This window comes from Alligator mississippiensis, chromosome 11, assembly GCF_030867095.1.
Source record: "Alligator mississippiensis isolate rAllMis1 chromosome 11, rAllMis1, whole genome shotgun sequence".
NCBI classification, from domain to species: domain Eukaryota; kingdom Metazoa; phylum Chordata; order Crocodylia; family Alligatoridae; genus Alligator; species Alligator mississippiensis.
The window spans coordinates 25,952,060-25,972,360 of record NC_081834.1 but is presented as its reverse complement, the minus strand read 5'-3'; the positions used below and the strand labels follow the sequence as shown (position 1 = coordinate 25,972,360).

The 20,301-nt window shown below is 46.8% G+C and overlaps 1 protein-coding gene across 1 annotated transcript in view; it reads left to right on the top strand.

Annotated features, from left to right (window-relative positions):
- RFX7 (regulatory factor X7) overlaps window positions 1-20,301 on the top strand; it is a 98,411-nt gene that overhangs the window by 36,427 nt on the left and 41,683 nt on the right. The window contains exon 2 of the mRNA XM_059714696.1: window positions 19,599-19,632. Within this exon, the coding sequence (XP_059570679.1) occupies window positions 19,599-19,632 (34 nt within the window). The remainder of the gene's footprint in view (window positions 1-19,598; window positions 19,633-20,301) is intronic.

Below are 20,301 nucleotides of genomic sequence, written 5' to 3'. Positions count from 1 at the left end.
CTGAGTGATCAAGGACCACAGGTAAAGGGAGCATTGTACAATCCTTAAGGCTCAGAGAAAATCCATTCCCTTGCAAAGAAAAAGTAAGAGAAGGGTCAAGAAACTCTCTTGGCTAAGCAGGGGAGTTTCAGCACTCCTACAGAAAAAGGAAGAGGCATACAAACAATGGAGGCTTGGGACAGCCTCTAAGAAAGACTTCAAAGACAACAAGAAGTCCTTCTTTAGCTACATAGGGAATAAAAGGAAAACTAATGGGAGTGTGGGGCTGCTGCTCAATGCCTCAGGATACCTGGTAACTACCACTCAGGAAAAAACAGAACTCCTAAATGACTACTTTGCTTCGGTCGTTCACAAGACCAAGGGAGACAACATGCCAGGTAGGGTATGGAACAAGCAGGGCAGGATTGACACCATTCCCACCATCACCACAGAACTGGTGTATGATCAATTAAAGAAATTAGACATATATAAATCAGCAGGACTGGATGAACTCCACCCAAGAGTGCTGCAAGAGTTGGCTGAAGTAATCACAGAGCCCCTGGCAAAGGTCTTTCAAAAAATCATGAGCCTCTGGAGAAATCCCAGAGGACTGGAAGAGGGCCAATGTTGTGTCCATCTTCAAGAAGGGAAAGCATGAAGACCCAGGAAACTACAGGCCAGTTAGCTTAGCTTTTATTCCAGGGAAAATCCTAGAAACATTCATCAAAGAGGCTACATGGGACAAACTTGCAGAAGGCGTGATACTGAATGACAACCAGCATGGCTTCGTTGCAGGCAGGTCTTGTCTGACCAACCTCATTTCTTTCTATGATCAGGTGACCCGTCACTTGGACAAGAGAAAAGCATTCAACATCATATACCTCAACTTCCAGAAAGCGTTTGACCTGGTATTCCATGAGGTACTGATCAGAAAACTGGAAGATATCGGGCTCAACTGCGGGACTGTCAAGTGGGTGTGAAACTGGTTGCAGGGTAGGACACAGAGTGTCCAAATGAGTGGATTGGTGTCATCCTGGCAAGATGTGGGCAGTGGCATACCCCAGGAGCCAGTACTTGACCCAGTACTGTTCAATATCTTCATCAATGACCTGGATAAGGAGTGAAAAGCCCATTGGCCAAGTTTGCAAACAACACCCAGATATGGGGGTGTGCGGACACACCCACATATAGGCTGCAGATATAAGCAGACCTAGACAGGCTAGCATGTTGGGCAGAACGGAACCAGATGAGGTTCAACGTAGAGAAATGCAAAGTGCTGCATCTGGGAAGGAAGAACCTCCTGCACACCTACAGGATGGGCATTGCTAACCTGACCAACACTACAAATGAAAGGGATCTGGGGGTAACAATAGACCCCAGCATGAATATGAGCTGGTGATGTGACTCAGTAGCCTCTAGGGCCAATAAAACTCTGTCACGCATCAATCAATGCATCTCCAGTAAATCCAAAGAAATGATTCTTTCACTTTACTCAACATTGGTGCGGCCACAGCTGGAGTATTGCGTCCAGTTCTGGGCACCTCACTTCAACCAGGATGTGCTAAAGCTTGAGAGGGTCCAGAGAAGGGCGACCCGTATGATCAGGGACTTGCATGGCAAGCCATACAAGGAGAGGCTGAGGGATCTCGGACTCTTTAGCCTAAAGAAAAGAAGGCTGAGAGGGGACCTGATTGTGGCTTACCACCATATCAGAGGTGTACATCAGGGGCTCAGTGAACAACTGTTCACCAGGGTGCCCTGGAGGAAAACTAGAAACAATGGTCACCAACTCCTGGAAGATAGTTTCAGGCTGAACATTAGGAAAAGCTTCTTTACAACTAGGGTGTGCAGAGTATGGAACAAGGTCCACCCAGAGGTGGTGCAATCATCTACCCTGGACATCTTCAAGAGAAGACTGGATGGTCACCTGGCTGGGGTCACCTAACCCTAGATTCATAGATTCATGTCTTTCCTGCTTATGCAGGGGACTGGATCCGATGATCCTTCAGGGTCCCTTTCAGCCCTATGATTCTATGGGTTAATTGTAGCCAGGGAGAGTGCCCCTAGGTGGCACCAGAAGTCTTGGTTATTGTATAATTAACATCCTGCACAAGAAAAAGATGTGGGAGAAGAGAGGAGAGGAACCAGCTCATCTGTTCTAGATTTTCATGCATGTCAGTGGAAATCCATTTAGCAAATATGCTTTCCATCTGGAATGGTTAAAACTACACTGGGATGATTCAAGAAGTGCATGGCCATTTATATAGACCATACATATAGCCATACTTACATGATTCAAATACTTGCAGCAAACTTTTTGGAACCATGACTAGCAAAAATGTAACTGAAATAATTGTTACAGCTAGTGAGCATAACACATGAATATGTTAATTGGGTATCAGCATACATAGTTCATTTCTTGTACTCTCTCAAGGATCTCAACCTTGACATGGTAGAGAGGCTTATGTGCTACCAGTGACCTCAAGAGCAGTGCTATCTGGAATTTTGTACTCCTGGTAGGAGCACCTTTGGTGACAAGGTTGAGAGTGAAGTTTTCAGACTAATAGTGATCCAAAGATGTAAATAGAAGTCCTCAGTGGCAATACTTCACAATGGCTGCAACAGCAAATGAAGGCTCCAGTTGTTTAGGTTTCCTTGCCATCATATTAAGGTTTCCTTCTCACAAAGTATCATGTAGTTGCTGAGGCATAATGGCATTCCTATGTTAAAAGAGGACACACAGGCATCTTCTTTCAATAGCAAGTCCTATGGCAATGGGCAGGTGCTAGTGATTATTGGAAGCCCCTAGTCATGGACCTACATGGAGGCAATGATTGCATGATGGTTGTTTTGGAGTTGGAACAGACAGGCTTGCAATTTGGCAGCTGCCATCATGCCTGAACAGGCCTATTTAGGATCCACTCTGCTCATCCTGTATAGGGAGGGGACTAGAAAAAGTGGTCTAAACATAGTCTGTCTCATTCACCTGACTGGAAAATCACATCCAGATCACATCCAGTGGGATCGCTTTATTTGTGGTCCAAATCAAGTAATGAAGTCTGCAACCTGGAATGTCTGCACCCTGATGGACAACCTCTAGCTGTGACAGACTGGATTGGAAGACAGCCCTTGAAGCCAGAGAACTTGCAGTATTTGATATTGACATTGCTGCACTTTATGGCTAGGGACAGAAGTTGCACATAAATTTGTTTAAGTGATCTGATCTGTTACAGGTTTAAACCAGTTTCTGAAGTTCAGTGTATGAAAACCAGCCAAAACTGGTTTAAGATAAACCTGGATGGATGTAGTATCCAACTCAACAGATTTAGGTCAAACCAGTTTATGGAACTTCCGTCCAAGATCCCTCCCCGGTTCAAGTTAACTCACAGTCCCCCAGCATCCCAGGATGCTTTGCAGCCCTGGGCTGTACTGTCTTTTCCAGTGGAGCAGGGACTGCCTGGCTCCTCTGCTCCATAGTCTGCTTCCTGCCTGTGTCTGTCAGCCCATAAGGAGGGAGGGAGGCAAGGCAGAGGAACAGAGACCCCCAGACCCTCCTAGCTGAGGTCTACACAGCATGGGGGCATGGGGGAAGAAAAGCCCCCCGATGGTGGGGGATTCTTACCCCTCTGCAGGTGGGAAATTCCCCATCTCCCCCACACACCAGCTTGCCTTTAACTGCTGCAACAGGAGGGAAAGGGAAGGAGTTCCCAAGGCCCCTGGGATGTGAGCACCAGCGAGCCCCCGGCTTCAGGAGGCTTTCCCCCAGCCCAGGGCATCCCCAGGGAGCTGAGGGCAATTCTTCCCCTCTTGAACCCAACAGCTGCTTGCCTTAGCTGCTGCAAGTCTCACAGATAGCCTGGGGCAGCCTCAGGGAGCAAAAGGAAATTCTTCTGCTCCTCTGCAGCTGCTTGCCTCAGACTCACAAAACCAGCTGCAGAGCAACGGGAGAATTTCCTTCCACTCCCTGAGGCTGCCCCAGGCTATCCGTGAGATTCCCAGCGGCAAAGGCAAGCAGCTTTGAGGTTCCAGAGGGGAAGAATTCCCTTCAGCCCCCTGGGGCTGCTCTGGGCTGGGGGGACCCTGGGCTGGGCTCAGAGAAAGCCCCCCTCCAAAAGCAGGGGCTCCCCGGTGCCCCTATGCCGGGCTGCATGGGCAGGCAGTGATCTTGGGGGACTCCTCCCTCCTGTGGCAGTGGCTGAAGAAATCAGCAGCTGGGAAGGGGGGCAGGGAAGTTCTCAGCTCCCCAAGGCTGCCTGATGGGAACCCAAGCTGGGGGAAACTCCCTGAGGAGGCCAGCACCTGGTCAGGGGGCTCTTCAACCCCCTGTTGGGCAGTGGGCTGGGAGCATATACTGGGGAGCCAGTTGGGGATGGCCCCACTTCGCTGGACTCAAAATGGCTAGCAGGCTGGGGATGGGCTCTAGTGCCTCCCCTTCCTGCCCTTCCCCCCCCCTCCCAGCCTGTGTCAGTGCAAGCCTCCCTCTGCTTTTCCCATTTGAAAACTGAACGCCAAGGGTTTGGTCTATGCAGCTTAGAGGAAGCTGCCTAGATTGAATAGATTCTGCCTCGGGCTTTTTGACTGTCTGTACTTAGCCGATGGGGAGAGTGCAGCATGTTGTGGTCACTACACCTTATTTGGAAAGGAAAAGCTAAAAGGGACATTTGAATCCATGGTGTTGGTTTTGCTATCAAGACCACAATTGTTATGCAGATGCTCTAATGGCTCAGAAATGGACCCCCTAACTGTTAGAATTGGAGTCAAGCAAAGATGTGTAACTGCACCAACACTCTTTTTCCATCTGTATCGTAGCTATTCCACACCTCATTGCTGATAGACTTCCATCTGGAGTCAGCATCCAGTTTTGCATGGGTGAGACTGTCTTTAACATCAATCAGTTGCATTCCAAATCCAATGTGACCAACACCTCTATTACTGATCTTCAGTACACTAACAACTGTCATGTGTACCCACTCAGCTGGAGAACTCCAGGTCTCTCATTCCTTCTGTGAAGTGTATGAAATACTTGGACTCACAGTCAGATTGGTAAAAACAAAGGTTCTTTACCAAACCACCCCAATCCAGCCAGGCTTCTTCTTATATTACAATAAGAGGACAGTCCTTGGTGAATGTTAAGCATTTCCTCTACCTGCGTAGCCATCTTTCCCAAAAAGCAAACCTAGAAAATTATATTTTCAGCACTGGATAAAATCTGTCAGGATTGCCTTTGGACATCTCTGAAACCATGTCTGTCATGATCACCAGAGATCCTGGTTTTCTCTGTTTAAAAATGCAAACTTCTGTGATTAAACCCCCCAAATCTGCATTTTTCTGTAATTAAAATGAAACACCCACCCACCCACCTAGTTGAACACAGTATTTTATTGATATATTGACAACATTAAAACAATTTGAAAGCTTACCAGTACCTCAATCATTATAATAAAATAAATTCTCAATACCTGTATATTTTGGCATTTGAGTTTGGTTTTTTTTATCATTAAAAATCTCCCTGTCCCCTTGGCTCACCAGGAGCAGCCCTGATAAGCTGTTGTCCCTCACTCCCAAGCCGCAACCCCCCCATCCTCCTTAGCTCTAGTGTGCTCCTCACTCCTGATCTGGTGACCCAAGGATCCAAGGAGGTGATACTTCCTCTCTATCGGGCACACAGATCCAAGGAGGTGATACTTCCCCTCTATCGGGTGCTGGTTAGACCACAGTTGGAATACTGCATGCAATTTTGGGCACCGCAATTCAAGAGAGATGTGGATAACCTGGAGAGGGTCCAGAGAAGGGCCATTCGTATGGTTAAGGGCTTGCAGACCAAGCCCTACAAGGAGAGACTGGGGCACCTGGACCTTTTCAGCCTCCGCAAGAGAAGGTTGAGAGGCGACCTTGTGGCTGCCTATAAGCTCATCACGGGGGCACAGAAGGGAATTGGTGAGGTTTTATTCACCAAGGCACCCCTGGGGGTTATAAGAAATAATGGCCACAAGCTAGCAGAGAGCAGATTCAGACTAGACATTAGGAAGAACTTCTTCACAGTTCGAGTGGCCAAGGTCTGGAACGGGCTCCCAAGGGAGGTGGTGCTCTCCCCTACCCTGGGGGTCTTCAAGAGGAGGTTAGATAGGCATCTAGCTGGGGTCATCTAGACCCAGCACTCTTTCCTGCCTAGGCAGGGGGTCGGACTCGATGATCTATTGAGGTCCCTTCTGACCCTAGTATCTATGAATCTATGACCCTGGCCCCCCAGGGTGTGGGGTGGTGGGGCGGGGGGGGTGCCCAACCATAGGCAATGCCATAGGCGATGCATTGTGGGGGGGGGCACATGCCCTCCCAGATTTGTGTGCCTACAGCAGGGCATGGGGCTGCAGCCTCAGCAGACTGACACCGGGCTGCTTCCGTGGCTCAGTGCATGGGACTTGGCATGGGAGGGTGGAGCAGTCTGGTGAGACTTGCTGCTGCTCCCACCAGCAGGACCCCCACGCCACCATAGAGTAACACCCAACCACTAGCAGCATGAGGAGTAACAGACCTGGGGCCTCCCCCTTGCCCGCCCTGTTACTCCTGTGCTGCTGGTAGTATAGCGTTACTCCATGGTGGCATGGAAGGTGCAGGGGTCCCAGTGGCAGCGCCAAATGTCACCTCCCTACTCCGTCCTCCTACGCTGGGTCCCTTCTAGGCCGTGGAGGTGGTCTAGTGATGGTCTGGCCAGGCTGCAGCCCTGTGCCCCAGTGTGGTACACAAATCGGGGTGGGGGGTATATGCCTCCTGATTCCGCCTTCTGCCCCCCCCAACACATTACCTATGGCACTCAGCCCCTCCCTGGGAGTGGCAATGCAACAGGGAGTGAGGTCACCTGCAAGCCCACTTACCCAGACAAGCCATATGTGGCTCTGTCCAGTTCCCTGGCTGGGCCCTGCAACCACTCTTACCCACCCTAGCCCCAGGCCCTGTGTACCAACCCAGCTGGGCATTGTCTCCAGCCCCAGCCCCAACTGCCAACCCTGCCCTGCTCCCTCCCTCACTGTGCATGCATGGTTAGAGCTGCCACCTCAATCTGCGCATCCATCTTCCCCCCCCCACCCCCAACCATAGGTTTACCTGCAGGCAGCCGGAGGAGCTGCTCTCCATTATTTTGCCTGGGGCTGTATTGCTGGGCACGTGCATGTGTGTGCATGTATACATGCATGTAGCACCCCCTGCATCAGACCAGCCTCCTCTTACCAGCCTGCACAGGAAAAACCGTGTTTTTCTCTCTCAAAGGAAAAAATCCACATTTTTCCATGGTAAACACAAAATCTGGACCCCTGATGATCACAATATCAGGATGCAGACCAAAGTTCTCATCTACCAGGCTGTTGTCATCCCTATGTTGTTGTATGGGTTTGAAAATTGACTGACATAACGCCTGAAAGTTTTGGAACATTACCATTGGCGATGTCTTTGGAAAATCTTCTATATCAGTTGAAACATATTAAATAATACAGGTATCATCAGTGTTGTGGCTCAAGCAAACACCACTATCATTTAAGTCATGTTTTTATGAGATTAGCTCCATGAGACGGGACACGTCATAAGGATGCCTGACAGACAGTTCCCAGAACAAATCCTTTATGCCCAACTCACCGATAGTCACTGGTTTGGAGGTGAGCAAAAGTAAGAGATTCAAGGGCACCTTGAAGGTCAATCTGAAGAAACGTGATATCAACATCAATACCTGGGAGACTTGAGCAGTGAATCATCATCCCCAGTGGCTTCGCGATGTGTAAGGCATCGATCACTTAGAGTAAATTTGCCTCAACTATGTGGATAAACGAGAGAGACAAAGGTAAAAAGCTGTGACCAGACCAGGATCTACTCCTTTTTCCTAGAGCTACTTGTTATGTCTGCAGCCGAATGTGCGGATCTCAGATTGGCCTGTTCGGTCGTCTATGGACTCGCTGATAATTTCTCTATTTACTAGAAGACTGTCATTCTTGTATCAAGGGACTGCCACTACTGATGTATATAAGCTGTTTCAGAATAGTCCCCGTGCTGTCTCTGACTTCGGTTTAATATTTCTTTCCACTCGTCAGAGTAGGTTACATAAAGTTATATGCAAGATTAAAATGTAAGGCTCAACTCCTTCACCTTCTGGATTATAGCACTTTTAAAAGCAATACCAGTCCTGTTGTTTTTTAATAGGATAACTTCTGGCAGTAAGTGTTACCACTTCTTTTGCAGGCATTTACAGAATTAGGCCCAAAGAGCAAGGAGAGCAGAGATGAACAGGCATTTCTTTGTAGTGCTGTGCTGCTGCCTGACTCGGAGGAGACAACTAGGCTATACAGAGAGATGAGTACTTGACTTAACAAACACTTATTTTTCAATAGGGGTTTCATTTCAATAGGGGTTTCATTAACATGAATTAAAAAACAAAAGCATTGATGATATTTGGTATTGCCAGTATTTTCCAGCTAGAAATACTGACAGAATTTTACGGGAGGTAAGAGACAGTAGGAAGCCCAACAGAAAACAAAGCTCTTGATGGCAAAGTGGAGGAAGGAGCATATCCACCTCACAACAGCCCCTGTATCTCCTGAGAAGCAACCCTCTGGGATTCAAAGGTTGTAGAAGCTGCTCATTTAGCACCTCTTCTCCCCAGAAAGCAGCCTTTAAAGCTGGCTAGACAGTACATTAAATAGTTTGACAAATGGCTCTTGGGGATCACATGGGGGAACAATTGCCTGGTGCAGTGAGAAGTGGAGAGTTCTTTCATAGCTGAGTGATTCTTAAAGGGCTGTGGCCAAAGCATCTCTCTGACAGACAGCTATAACCTTCAGCTTATTCACTGTTTACATTTGGGAGGGCCTCTTTTCAGAATAGAAATATTGGAGCAGCTTCTTGGCTCTGTACGGCAGTAGAATCCTTAATGTGGGCTGCAGAGAGTTGGGGAGAATCCCCCTAATGTTTGAGAAGCTTAGGGCGAAATGAAGAAGCCCTACCCCAATCCTGCCTCCCAAGTGCTGGGATATGGGACACAAAGGGGGAGGGATAGTGTCAACATGCAGGAGAAGCTACCTTGGTCTGTCTCTTCTCTGGGTTACATTTCTTGGGGACAGACAAAATTTGAACTTTGGATGCTCTCTCCTTTTCCTGAGAGTAGATAATAAATCTAAGGGTAGATAATAAATAGTTTTAAGCTTCATCCAGCACTTCATTGTAACGTATAGATCTGTCTAGCCCAGGGGTCGGCAACCCCCGGCATGTGTGCCAAGCATGGTATGCAGGGCCATTTTGCTCAGCACACCACAGCCAGCCCTGGCTCTGGATAGCTGCTGCCAGCCAGGAGCCTGAGCTGCTCCCAGCAGGCAGCTGGGACGCTGCAAGTCCTGCTGAGAGCAGCCCGGGCTCCAGCAGCTACCCAGAGCTGGGGTAGCTGCTAACAGCCACAGAGCCCAGGCTGGGGGGCAGCAGGGCTGCAGGGCAGAGCCTTTGGGTGGGGGGCAAGGGGCACAAGCAGGGCATCCTACCATGTACCCCTTGCCCTCATTTTGTTTTTCTGGCCTGCCGGCACTCTGGCACCTTCCAAAGTCAGCATTGTGGTGTTTTTCGGCACTCCGGCCAAAAACCGTTGCCTACCCCTGGTCTAGCCTTTTGCCTGCTTAATTCTGCATTGCCTAGCACACTGGCACTACCTGAAGACACACATTTGTCATCCTGTTTGGCGTTCACAGAAATAAATAGGGTTCTGGATAAATACTCATTAATCATTCTTATGAATCCTGTACTCTTGCATATGTCTTTGCAGTATCCGACTTCCAAGGGGATGCACCCACGACCCCTTGGCTTCCTGTCTTCTTTTAAAACTAGATTTTTCACTAAAATATGAAGAATGTACTCAAGAAAGTTGTAACTTCAGATATTTTGTTGCCACATTGCAGTGAATTAAAAAAAAAAAAAAAAGAATAAGAGCCCCCTACCTCCATTTGCAGAAGCAGGGTCCTGAATAATCATGGGGGGGAAGGCCTAGCTGTACTTTGTGGAAGGTTTGCTTGAATCACTATAGAATGAAGAACTACCATGAAGCTTTAGAAAGTGTGTTGAGCCTATCACTCCAGGGCTTTGGGGAAAAAGCCCTGTTATTTACACAATTACATCATGCAGCCACTTCATTAGGGGAGGTAGGCTAACCTGGTGAGACCATTAGTTGCACCTAGATTATTTATTGTGCATACATGAGAGGGTTTAGTTCACAGTTAAATGCTATGTGGCAGATCAGCTTCTAATACAATACATTTTAATTTAGATTGTAACCTTTTTACTACTCAATAATGTGGAATAAGTAAATTCAGGCATATCAGGAAGTCTGGGGAGTTTTTGCAGACCTGTGCTTCATTGTAATGTGCCCACTCTTTGTGATATGGGTCTAGTAGATGGAAGAGAATTATCCTCACTTAGAAGTCATACCAAGTAGGCACATATAGCAAGTTGGTGGGAATACTACTGCCTGCCCATGTACTCTTCTGTCTGCTTACAGAATATGGAAGTGCTTCCACTGGCCCTACTTCCTGGAGAAGTGCCAGTGTTCAGGACATTCTGGAGCTGGGAGGATATAAAGTGGTCATATCATAGATTCATAGATGTTAGGGTCGGAAGGGACCTCAATAGATCATCGAGTCCGGCCCCCTGCATAGGCAGGAAAGAGTGCTGGGTTTAGATGACCCCAGCTAGATGCCTATCTAACCTCCTCTTGAAGACCCCCAGAGTAGGGGAGAGCACCACCTCCCTTGGGAGCCCATTCCAGACTTTGGCCACTCTAACTGTGAAGAAGTTCTTCCTAATGTCTAGTCTGAATCTGCTCTCTGCTAGCTTATGGCCATTATTTCTTATAACCCCTGGGGGCGCCTTGGTGAATAAAACCTCACCAATTCCCTTCTATGCCCCCATGATGAACTTATAGGCAGCCACAAGGTCGCCTCTCAACCTTCTCTTGCAGAGGCTGAAGAGGTCCAGGTGCCCTAGTCTCTCCTCGTAGGGCTTGGCCTGCAAGACCTTAACCATATGAGTGGCCCTTCTCTGGACCCTCTCCAGGTTATGCACATCCCTCTTGAAGTGCGGCTCCCAAAATTGCACGCAGTACTCCAACTGCGGTCTGACCAGCGCCCAATAGAGGGGAAGTATCACCTCCTTCGTTCTGTTCGTCATGCATCTGCTGATGCATGATAAAGTGCCATTAGCTTTTCTGATGACTTCGTCACACTGACGACTCATATTCATCTTGGAGTCCACTAGGACTCCAAGATCCCTTTCCACTTCCGTGCCACCAAGCAGGTCATTTCCTAGGCAGTAGGTATGCTGAACATTTTTCCTCCCTAGGTGCAGCACTTTGCATTTCTCCTTGTTGAATTGCATTCTGTTGTTTTCTGCTCATATGTCCAACCTGTCCAGGTCTGCTTGTAGTTGTCCCCTGCCCTCCGTTGTGTCCACTTCTCCCCACAGTTTTGTGTCATCCGCAAACTTGGACAGAGTACACTTCACTCCCTCGTCCAAGTCGCTGATGAAGACATTGAAGAGTATTGGTCCAAGGACTGAGCCCTGCGGGACCCCACTGCCCACACCCTTCCAGGTCGATACCGACCCATCCGCTACGACTCTCTGGGTACGACCCTCTAGCCAATTCGCCACCCACCGGACTGTATAGTCATCCAAGTCACAGCCTCTTATCTTGTTCACCTGTATGGTGTGGGATACCGTATCAAAGGCCTTCCTGAAGTCTAAGTAAACAACATCAACCCCTACTCCTGTGTCCAGGTGTTTTGTAACCTGGTCATAAAAAGAGACTAGATTAGTCAGGCACGATCTGCCTGCTACGAACTCGTGCTGGTTTCCCCATAGCATAATTTGTCCTGCCGGGCTCTCGCAAATGTGAGCCTTGATAATTTTTTCAAAGACTTTGCCAAGGATGGAGGTGAGACTGACTGGCCTGTTCTCCTTCCTTCCCTTCTTGAAAATGGGGACCACATTGGCCCTTTTCCAGTCCTCCGGGACCTGGCCCGTGCACCACGAGTGTTCAAATATTCCCGTCAGTGGCTGTGCAATGATGTCAGCCAGTGCCTTCAATACCCTCGGAGGGAGCTTGTCCGGGCCTGCCGACTTAAACGCATACAGTTCCTCCAAGTGACTCTGCACCATCTCAGGGTATACACTTGGTAGTCTGGTGCCCTGCTGCTGCCTCTCTACAGTCCCAGTGAGAGACTTGTCCTGCCCCTCGCTTAGGAACACTGAGGCAAAGAACTCGTTGAGGAGTTCAGCCTTGTCCCCCCTGTCCGTCACCAATTGCTTATGCCCATTTAGTAGAGGTCCTATTCTACCCCAGGCCTTCCTTTTACTCCCTATATATCTAAAAAACAATTTTTTGTTATCTTTAACTTGGGATGCCATCCTCAGCTCCATGGTAGCTTTGGCCTGTCTAACTGCCTCCCTACAAGCGCTAGCAGAGGAGGTATACTCCTCTTTAGTAATCTCTCCCCGTTTCCACTTTTTATATGCCCCCCTTTTTGCCTGTAGGCTGCTCTGGATTTCTCTGGTCAGCCAAGGAAGCCTCTTGGCTCCTTTCCCCCTTTTTCCCCGCATTGGGATCGTCTCCCTCTGTGCCCAAAGAATCATTTTCTTAAGGCACAGCCACCTTTCCTGGGCTCCTATCTCTTCAAAACGCTTACTCTGCAGTGCGTCCTCGACTAAACGCCTGAGTTCATTGAAATCGGCTTTCCTAAAGTCTAGCACTTTCACCCTACTAGTTACCTTACCCACTCGATGTCTTATGATGAATTCTATTATTTGGTGATCACTGTCCCCCAGGTGACCACCGATGTGTAGGTCTCCTACCATGTCATCCCCCGTTGCCAATACCAGGTACAGTAAGGCATTCCCCCTAGTGGGACCATGTACCTCCTGCGTCAGATGGAGGTCCTGTACACAGGATAGGAACCTGCGTGTATGGTGGGACTTTGCTGTCTGCGTCTCCCAGCAGATGTCTAGGTAGTTTAGGTCCCCCATGACTACTGCCTCCTTAGTTTTTATGGTCTCCGAGAGCTGCCTCAGGAGCCCCAAATCTAGTTCTTCCCCTTGGTGTGGGAGTCTGTAGCAGACCCCTACCACCAAATCCCTTTCTCCTTGACCTCCATGTAACCTAACCCACAATCCTTCTACTTTCTCCTCCTCCAATTCCGTTTTGATGAGGGTCGATGTATATCGCTCGTTGACATAGAGTGCCACCCCTCCCCCTCTCTTTGCCACTCTATCCTTTCTGTACAGCTTATAACCCTCAATGTGTACCGCCCAGTCGTGGGAAGAATCCCACCATCCCACCATGTTTCTGTTAGCCCTACTAAGTCGTAGGTGTTTTGTATCCTTCTCATTTTTCTTTGAGAAGGTGAAACTCCATGTACAGAAGTCTTTTGAGGTGCAGATTATACCTGGATGTAACTTTTTCCTTTATGTAGACCCAAGTATTCTGAGCTACTTACCATTTGCTACCAGCCAGATGAACCTATATAACTGTGAATTCACATCATGTTCCTACTCACGTTATGTTTATGAAGAAGAAATTGTTACAAATGGTCAGCATTACTGTAATTTATACATGCAGAGGGTATGTGTGCACCTTCAGCATTTGAAATTGTTTTGTTGTTAGCTTTAACATCATCTACATTACAATTCAGGAGTTGATAAGGGGTAGTTTCAGCAATTGCACAAGTTTTGAAAAGTTTTAAAATTACTGAGCAACACTCAGGTTTGCAAGATTGTCATTTTCCAACCACCCCTGCGTCTTGTCTTGCAGACATGAAGTCCTCCTTGGCTCTGTGGGCTCAGCTACTTGCAGTCTAGCCAGAATGTTAAGGAATTGCATTACAGATGCTCATTAGGGCTATATTCTGGCATACCTGCTGGGTATTTTCAGAGTAGCTAAGTCAGTAAGCAGAGAGAGGTGCTAGTTACCCTGAGCCACATTGGAATAATTTATCCTTCCTCCAAGTACACTTGGCAAAGATCACATTCCTCATTCTGTTCATATGAAATAAAGTTAATTAAAATCAAGTTGTGATTGCATCAGAATGTATAGACTGGTCAAGGGAAAAAAACACACTTTTGTCTTTTGCATATCTCAAAGTGAATGGAAATATTTCCTCTGTATTTTGGTACATGCATATGCAGGGCAGGGACGGTGGGAACATTTTCAGAAGTGTCAAAGACTATTTTTTAGAAGGGACCCCAGGAGCACTACAGAGATGCCAGGAGATTTCAGTTCTGAAATGCTTAAGTAATTTCTGAAAAACAGGATTAAAATTTAACGAAACTCAGACATTACACCGAAATAGCTCTCAACTTTCACTGCAGAGCTACAGCCAGACGCATTTATTCATCAGTCAAACGTAGAACTTGAAGCTTACTTGAATCTTAGTGTAGTTTCTGCAAGAAGCAGTACCTGTCTTTTATTGCATCTCAGCCTTTCAGGCTAATTTAAAGAGAGGTTGTTCAAGGTACTTGCTTTCCCTGCTCTTGTAGCATAAAAGCAAGTTCCCCTTAATTTATGGGAGCAGGTAAACTCTTGGTTTTTAGGAAGTTTCACCTACTTGCACCACGTTATCTTCTTGGGTTTTTTTGTTTGTTTGTTTTTAATTTGAACAGTTCTGAGAGAAGGATAGCACAACATGCTTTTTGAATATTTGTTTTAGAATATAAGTTCTGTAACTTTACTTTCATTGGAACAACCTAAATAACAGCATTTGCAAAGAAAAATTGTGTTGCTCATTATGGTGGTGGCAAACAATTTTTTGCACGTTGATAACTACCTTCCAGCTTTATGCGTAATTTGCACAAACTGTCAGTTCCAATGTGGTTGTAAGAGTAGTTCTTTGCTGCCATTTAAGATACTTTTCTCCCAAACCTTGTGAAGGCTAGCTTCTAATCTTGGGTAAGACTTTTAGTTAAACAATCTCAAGTTTTGACCTATTAAACTAATTCATTTTGGTTTCAGAGACTTCGGTTTACAAAGCTGTAAACAATATTTATACCAGTTTTTAAGATAGGGGCTGATTTGGGATTAGCAAAAATGTGTATATGTATACATAATATCACACCAGGTTCTCGCACTGCTGCTAGAAGTGCTGTCCACAAGAAGCAGCCCTAGCTGTGGTTGATCATTTAAGTTCTATTTTTAGTTTTTAGATGAGCTCAGGTCATTAATAGATTCAAATGGTTATTTTCATTAGTGAGAACATCTATCACTTCAGTACTCTGATGCAGCTGTTACAAGACATGTAGCAAAGTGCCTGGATAGCAGTCTCTAAATATTAGGGATTACTCTGTGTAGGGCCCAATCCAGTTGACAATTGTGGCTGACAAATTTAGGGAGCCTGCAAAGTTAACAACTGCCAATAATCTCACCAAGGCAGTGGACTGGGTCAAGACCTAATGGTTGTAAAAGTAAGTACAAAGATTGCAGTTATTTTATAGAAAAACTTGAGTAATGCATGCATAGCATAGAACTAACCACAGATTTGGTCAGTTGTAGAGAAGTCTGGAGCCATAGTTCTCAATTTTTTTTAGACCCAACATACCCCTTAGAAAATTCCAGCTCTTAACTTTCACTCGTTTTTTGACTATAGAAACATAATAGGGCAACTCTCCTGTTGCAAAGAACTCAGACCCCAGCAAGTCAGAATGTCTTTGATATTGTGTATTCCTATTTGAAATCTTTGGGTTTTTCTTGTGAATCATGTGTAGGTATTTAGTATTTACACACCAAACTAGGCTGGCCAGTGCTCCTGTTTTATCCCAAACCGTTTGTCCCCTGTCCATTTCTAAATGAGGAATGGACTGCAAAAATCCTGTTTTTCAGTTAATTGGTAGAAATACATGTTAATCATTTGTCCTCACAGTTCTATTGGCTGTACCTATAGGTAGAGTATTACACAGCTAGAAGGAGCAGGGTTCCAAGCCAGCCAAGGAGAGAGGGAGGTGGCTTTTTTGTGGTGGCCCCACCTCTTGCTACTGATTGGCCAAGGGGCTTGGTGCCCTCACCTTTTACTGCTGATTGGCTGAGGAGGCTGGTGCCTTCTCCCCCACTCTGCTCACCAAGGGGACATTCTGTATTCTGGGAATACATCAGTGGCCACCCTACACCTAACAGTGCTAATATTGTGTGGTACCTTGCAGTACTTTTAAAAGGATCTTGGGGCACCCCAGGGTGCAGTAACACCCGGTAGAGAATCTCTAGTCTAGATTAAACTTTCAAGATGCACCCTTCTGGTAAACGAGCAAAAAAAGATAGGCTAAGAACTGCCACTGAGACCCCCTGCCAGAGACCCAGCTACCTTTGTGGGCTGAATATAATGGCTCTGTGGGCTGGACCTGGCCTGTAGGCCACAGGTTGCCAACCTCTGAACTGGAACAATTGTTCCATCACTAAATGTAGTGCTGGACTTCTCACATCTTATTCCCTGATTTGACAGATATATTTTATAATTCTCCCAATTGCAAGTTGTTTTAAGACATAATAGAGCCAAGGTCATTGTCCCAACATATATACAACTGAGCAGCTTGATTCTGCACAGAAGTCTTTACACTTAATTCTCATATGGACAGCCCTACTGAAGCTAATTAGAATTATTCCATGCTACAAAACTTTGCAGAATGTAACTCAAATACTGTAGTCATGATGGAAAGATCCTTAACTTATTTATATTAAGAGTCAATAAGCAGTGTTTCTTTAGGGTAGTGAATGCAAAATACTGCTGTTAAAATAGATGTCTTGCGCATTCCTATCTAACCCACAGGACTTTTGCCATTTAAGTGTCAGGACATCTGTTTGCAGACCAGGTGACACGTATGGCTATGCTGTGTGTGTCACCCCAGCCAGCTGAAAGGAAACATTGCTCCTGCCTACCAATGGCCATGTGACATACTACTTTAACGCTCTCTTTACAGCAGTGTTATTCCCTTGACCTCCTTTGTTGTGCCATTTCTTACATGCAGGCCAGGACGCTGTTAATGAACTCTGTTGAGAATAGAGGTTCCCAAGTGCACGGGCCCAAACCTGCAGTCTTTGGAAGTAGAAGTCAGGTCCTTCTCTGGTAAAGGAAAAAGACTTCTTCCAATATAGCTATTCTTAATGGCATTTCTAAATTAATGGTGACAGGTAGGATTTTTGGTGTGCAAAATAAAGTTCTTTCATGGAGTCCAGAGTTTACCATTTCATATAGAGGTGCATCAATACATTGGTCCCATATTGTATCGGCACTGATATAAGGAAAATTCACATTATTAGCAGTCAGCTTTTTTTGGCTGATGTGGCCAATAATGTTGCTGATAAATGCCTTGTGCATGAAAATTGCCCGCAGCACACAGGTGGCCAGAAGCACAGCCTGGCAAGGTGGAGCACAGTGCCCAGCTGGTAAGTATTGTGGGGGAAAGGATGGGGGGTGGGGGGAGATAGCAAGGCAGCTTTTGCTGCGGCCACCCAGAGCCCATGATATGCTAGGCTGCGGTGTGGCTCCTACACCACCACCTGTGAGCTGTCCTGCGGCTGCTCCACACTATCAGTGCTGCTGTCCAGAGGTGACAGTGAAGGAGCCACATCACAGCCTAGAATGGCATGGGCTTTGGGCAGCTGCAGCAGAAACTGCCCGGCGAGGAGGAGGGGCTGCTTTCCCCCACTCCGGGCAGCAGTTTTTGCCCAGCTGCTGCTGCCACTGCTGCTGCTGCTCAGCCCCGATGGGTGAGCCCGAAGCCAGTGCAGGGCCCGGTCTTAGCAGCAGCAGCACGGGACAAACTGCTGCTCAGTGTGAGGGAAAAGTGGCCCCTCCCATTGCTGGCACTTCCTGGCGCAGCCACTCGCAGTCCATGCAGTGCTGTCCTGTGTTTGCTCTGTGCTGTGACCACTGCCTTGTGGGGCAGCCCAGAGGCGGCAGTGACACAGTGGAGATGCAGGACAACTCCACATGGGCTCCAAGTGACTGCACCAGAAAGTGCTGGCAGCAGGATGGGGAGGGGCCGCTTTCTGCCCATGCTGAGAAGCAGTTTGTCCCACGCTGCCATTGCTCAGCCCAGATGGGCAGGGTCAGGGATGCATGCACTGGTCCCTGCCTGTACCGCAGAGCTAGGGTAGAGGGGAGTGGGAATGGCAGCGAGCAGGTGTGTGGGAGCGCAGCGACAGCCAGGTGGGAGCGTGGGACCCGCAACAGGGCCCAGGGTCAGCACTAGCAGGAGCATGGGGTACTCCATAGACCCCTTCTACCCTGCTCTGGGCCTCACTGGCCCTGCGCTCCCACATATCTCACTTCCACCTCTGCCCCCGCTTTCCCCACTTTCCTGCCTGCCTGCTGGCGGCTTCTGGACCACATGGCTTCTGGGTGCATGGCCATGACGGCAGGACTCAGCAGGAGCCTGCTTGGCCCTGAGGACTGGGGCAATTGCCCGCAGTCCTCCCCTGCCTCCCCCTTATTACCTGAATTTCTTGCTTCAGTACAGGGAGATGGGAATAGCCCCATGGTCCCAGGCCAGAAGCCTCTGGGCTTCTGGCTGGGGGGGAGCAGGGCTGGGTGGGCCTTGCTGTTGCAGGATCCTGCCATGGCTTCCCCTGGGTCCTACTGTTTTTGGTGCCTGTCATCTTTGACAGGCAGCCAGGGGCAGATAAAAATTAATTTTCTAAAATTTTAGGGGTGCCATGGGCTGGATAAAGTGACCTAGCGGGCCAGATGTGACCCGCGGGTCATATTTTGCCCACCCCTGCCCAAGAGATTAGTGGAAGCTTATCTTAGTCGAGGAGCAGATCTCGGTACCATGCATTGGCTAGTCATGTCCCTGAAGGTCAATAGTAGAAGAAATAAGCTTTCTCCAGGAGTTAGGGAGGATTACCATATTTTAGTTCTGCAATGCCATTTTGGTCTCCTAAATCAGACCTGTGTATAAGCAGCACATATAGGAAGCGTAATACATTCAGTTGCTCACTGATCTCTGTACATCTGCTATAGGAGTAGATGTTACTTCAGTTAAATGTAGCTCCAGCACAAAAAATGGTAGCAGAGTTGTTTTCCATTTTTGTTTTCTTGTTTTTTACTGCTGATTTAAGTAATCTATTACTTGCTGTTTTTGTCCATTTTTCCTGTAGTTGTACCTATGCATAAGAAAGATACTTGATCAAAATAGGCAGCAACAAATGTTTTAGTGTAAATCTTGTTCCCAATGACTTCAGGAGCAAAGTCTTGAACTTTGAAACTGTTAGTCAAGTACTTGCTTAGTAGTAGTCCAGAAATACTTTCACTGTTACTCTTTACAGCTTGTACTTCTTCCGATTAGCAGTTGTGTGTGTGTGCACGTGATTTTATAAATATATATGTGTGTGTGTGTGTGTGTGTGTGTATGTGTGTATATATATATATATATATATATGGATGTGTGTGTGTATATGTATATAAAAAATCACATATGCATATCAAGTAGAAGGTGAACATTAACTGTGGCAGTTTACTCCATAATGAGACACCTGCTATGTTACCACTGTTTAGCTTTTCTAATATGTAATATTTCTATATAGATTAATCTGACTTTTTTCTTTTCCTCTTGCTTCCATGTAGCAAAACTGTACAATCTAAAGTGGACTGCATCTTGGTAAGTTGCATTTTTATAATTTTATACACTTTTTAAGTATTGCAAAGCCACTGTGGATGGTTTTGGGGATTGGCAGGGCCTATGGAGCCCTCTTCTCACTGTCAGCCATATGGTGATGATCAAAAATAGTTACTGTCTATCCTATGTTTAGTATCCCATGCAAAGAAAATGTGGTTATTCTAGGCCAATTTCAAGTGTACATGTGCCCTCATCACATGAACTAGTATCTGGATTACACCGAGTGATGCTGGCCTATACACATCAGACCCGAATAATGTTAGTAAAGCTTTGAGAGAACTCTGCTTGGACAGCTGTAATTATATTCTGTGTTTTATGGGTTTGCTTATTGTTTTTAGGCCTGATCCTGATAGGTGCTGGTACACTCAGTCTCTCCCTTCATAGGATTAGGCACTTTAATAGCAAGGACTGTAAAGCAAGGATAAATTTCAGTGTATTTTGTATAAAGTGTTTGGGGCAGGTACCACATTTAAATTATGGATAGCACCTCGTGCAGTGGGGTTCTGGTCTGTGACTTGGGTTTTTACGTACTACCACAATACAAGTTTTTGTTGGGTTTTTTACCTGATTAAAACATGAATGTAAACAAAGAATGCTAGACTCCAAGAGCCCTGTCGGAGGAATGGTCAGCCAAACCAAAAACAATGCCAT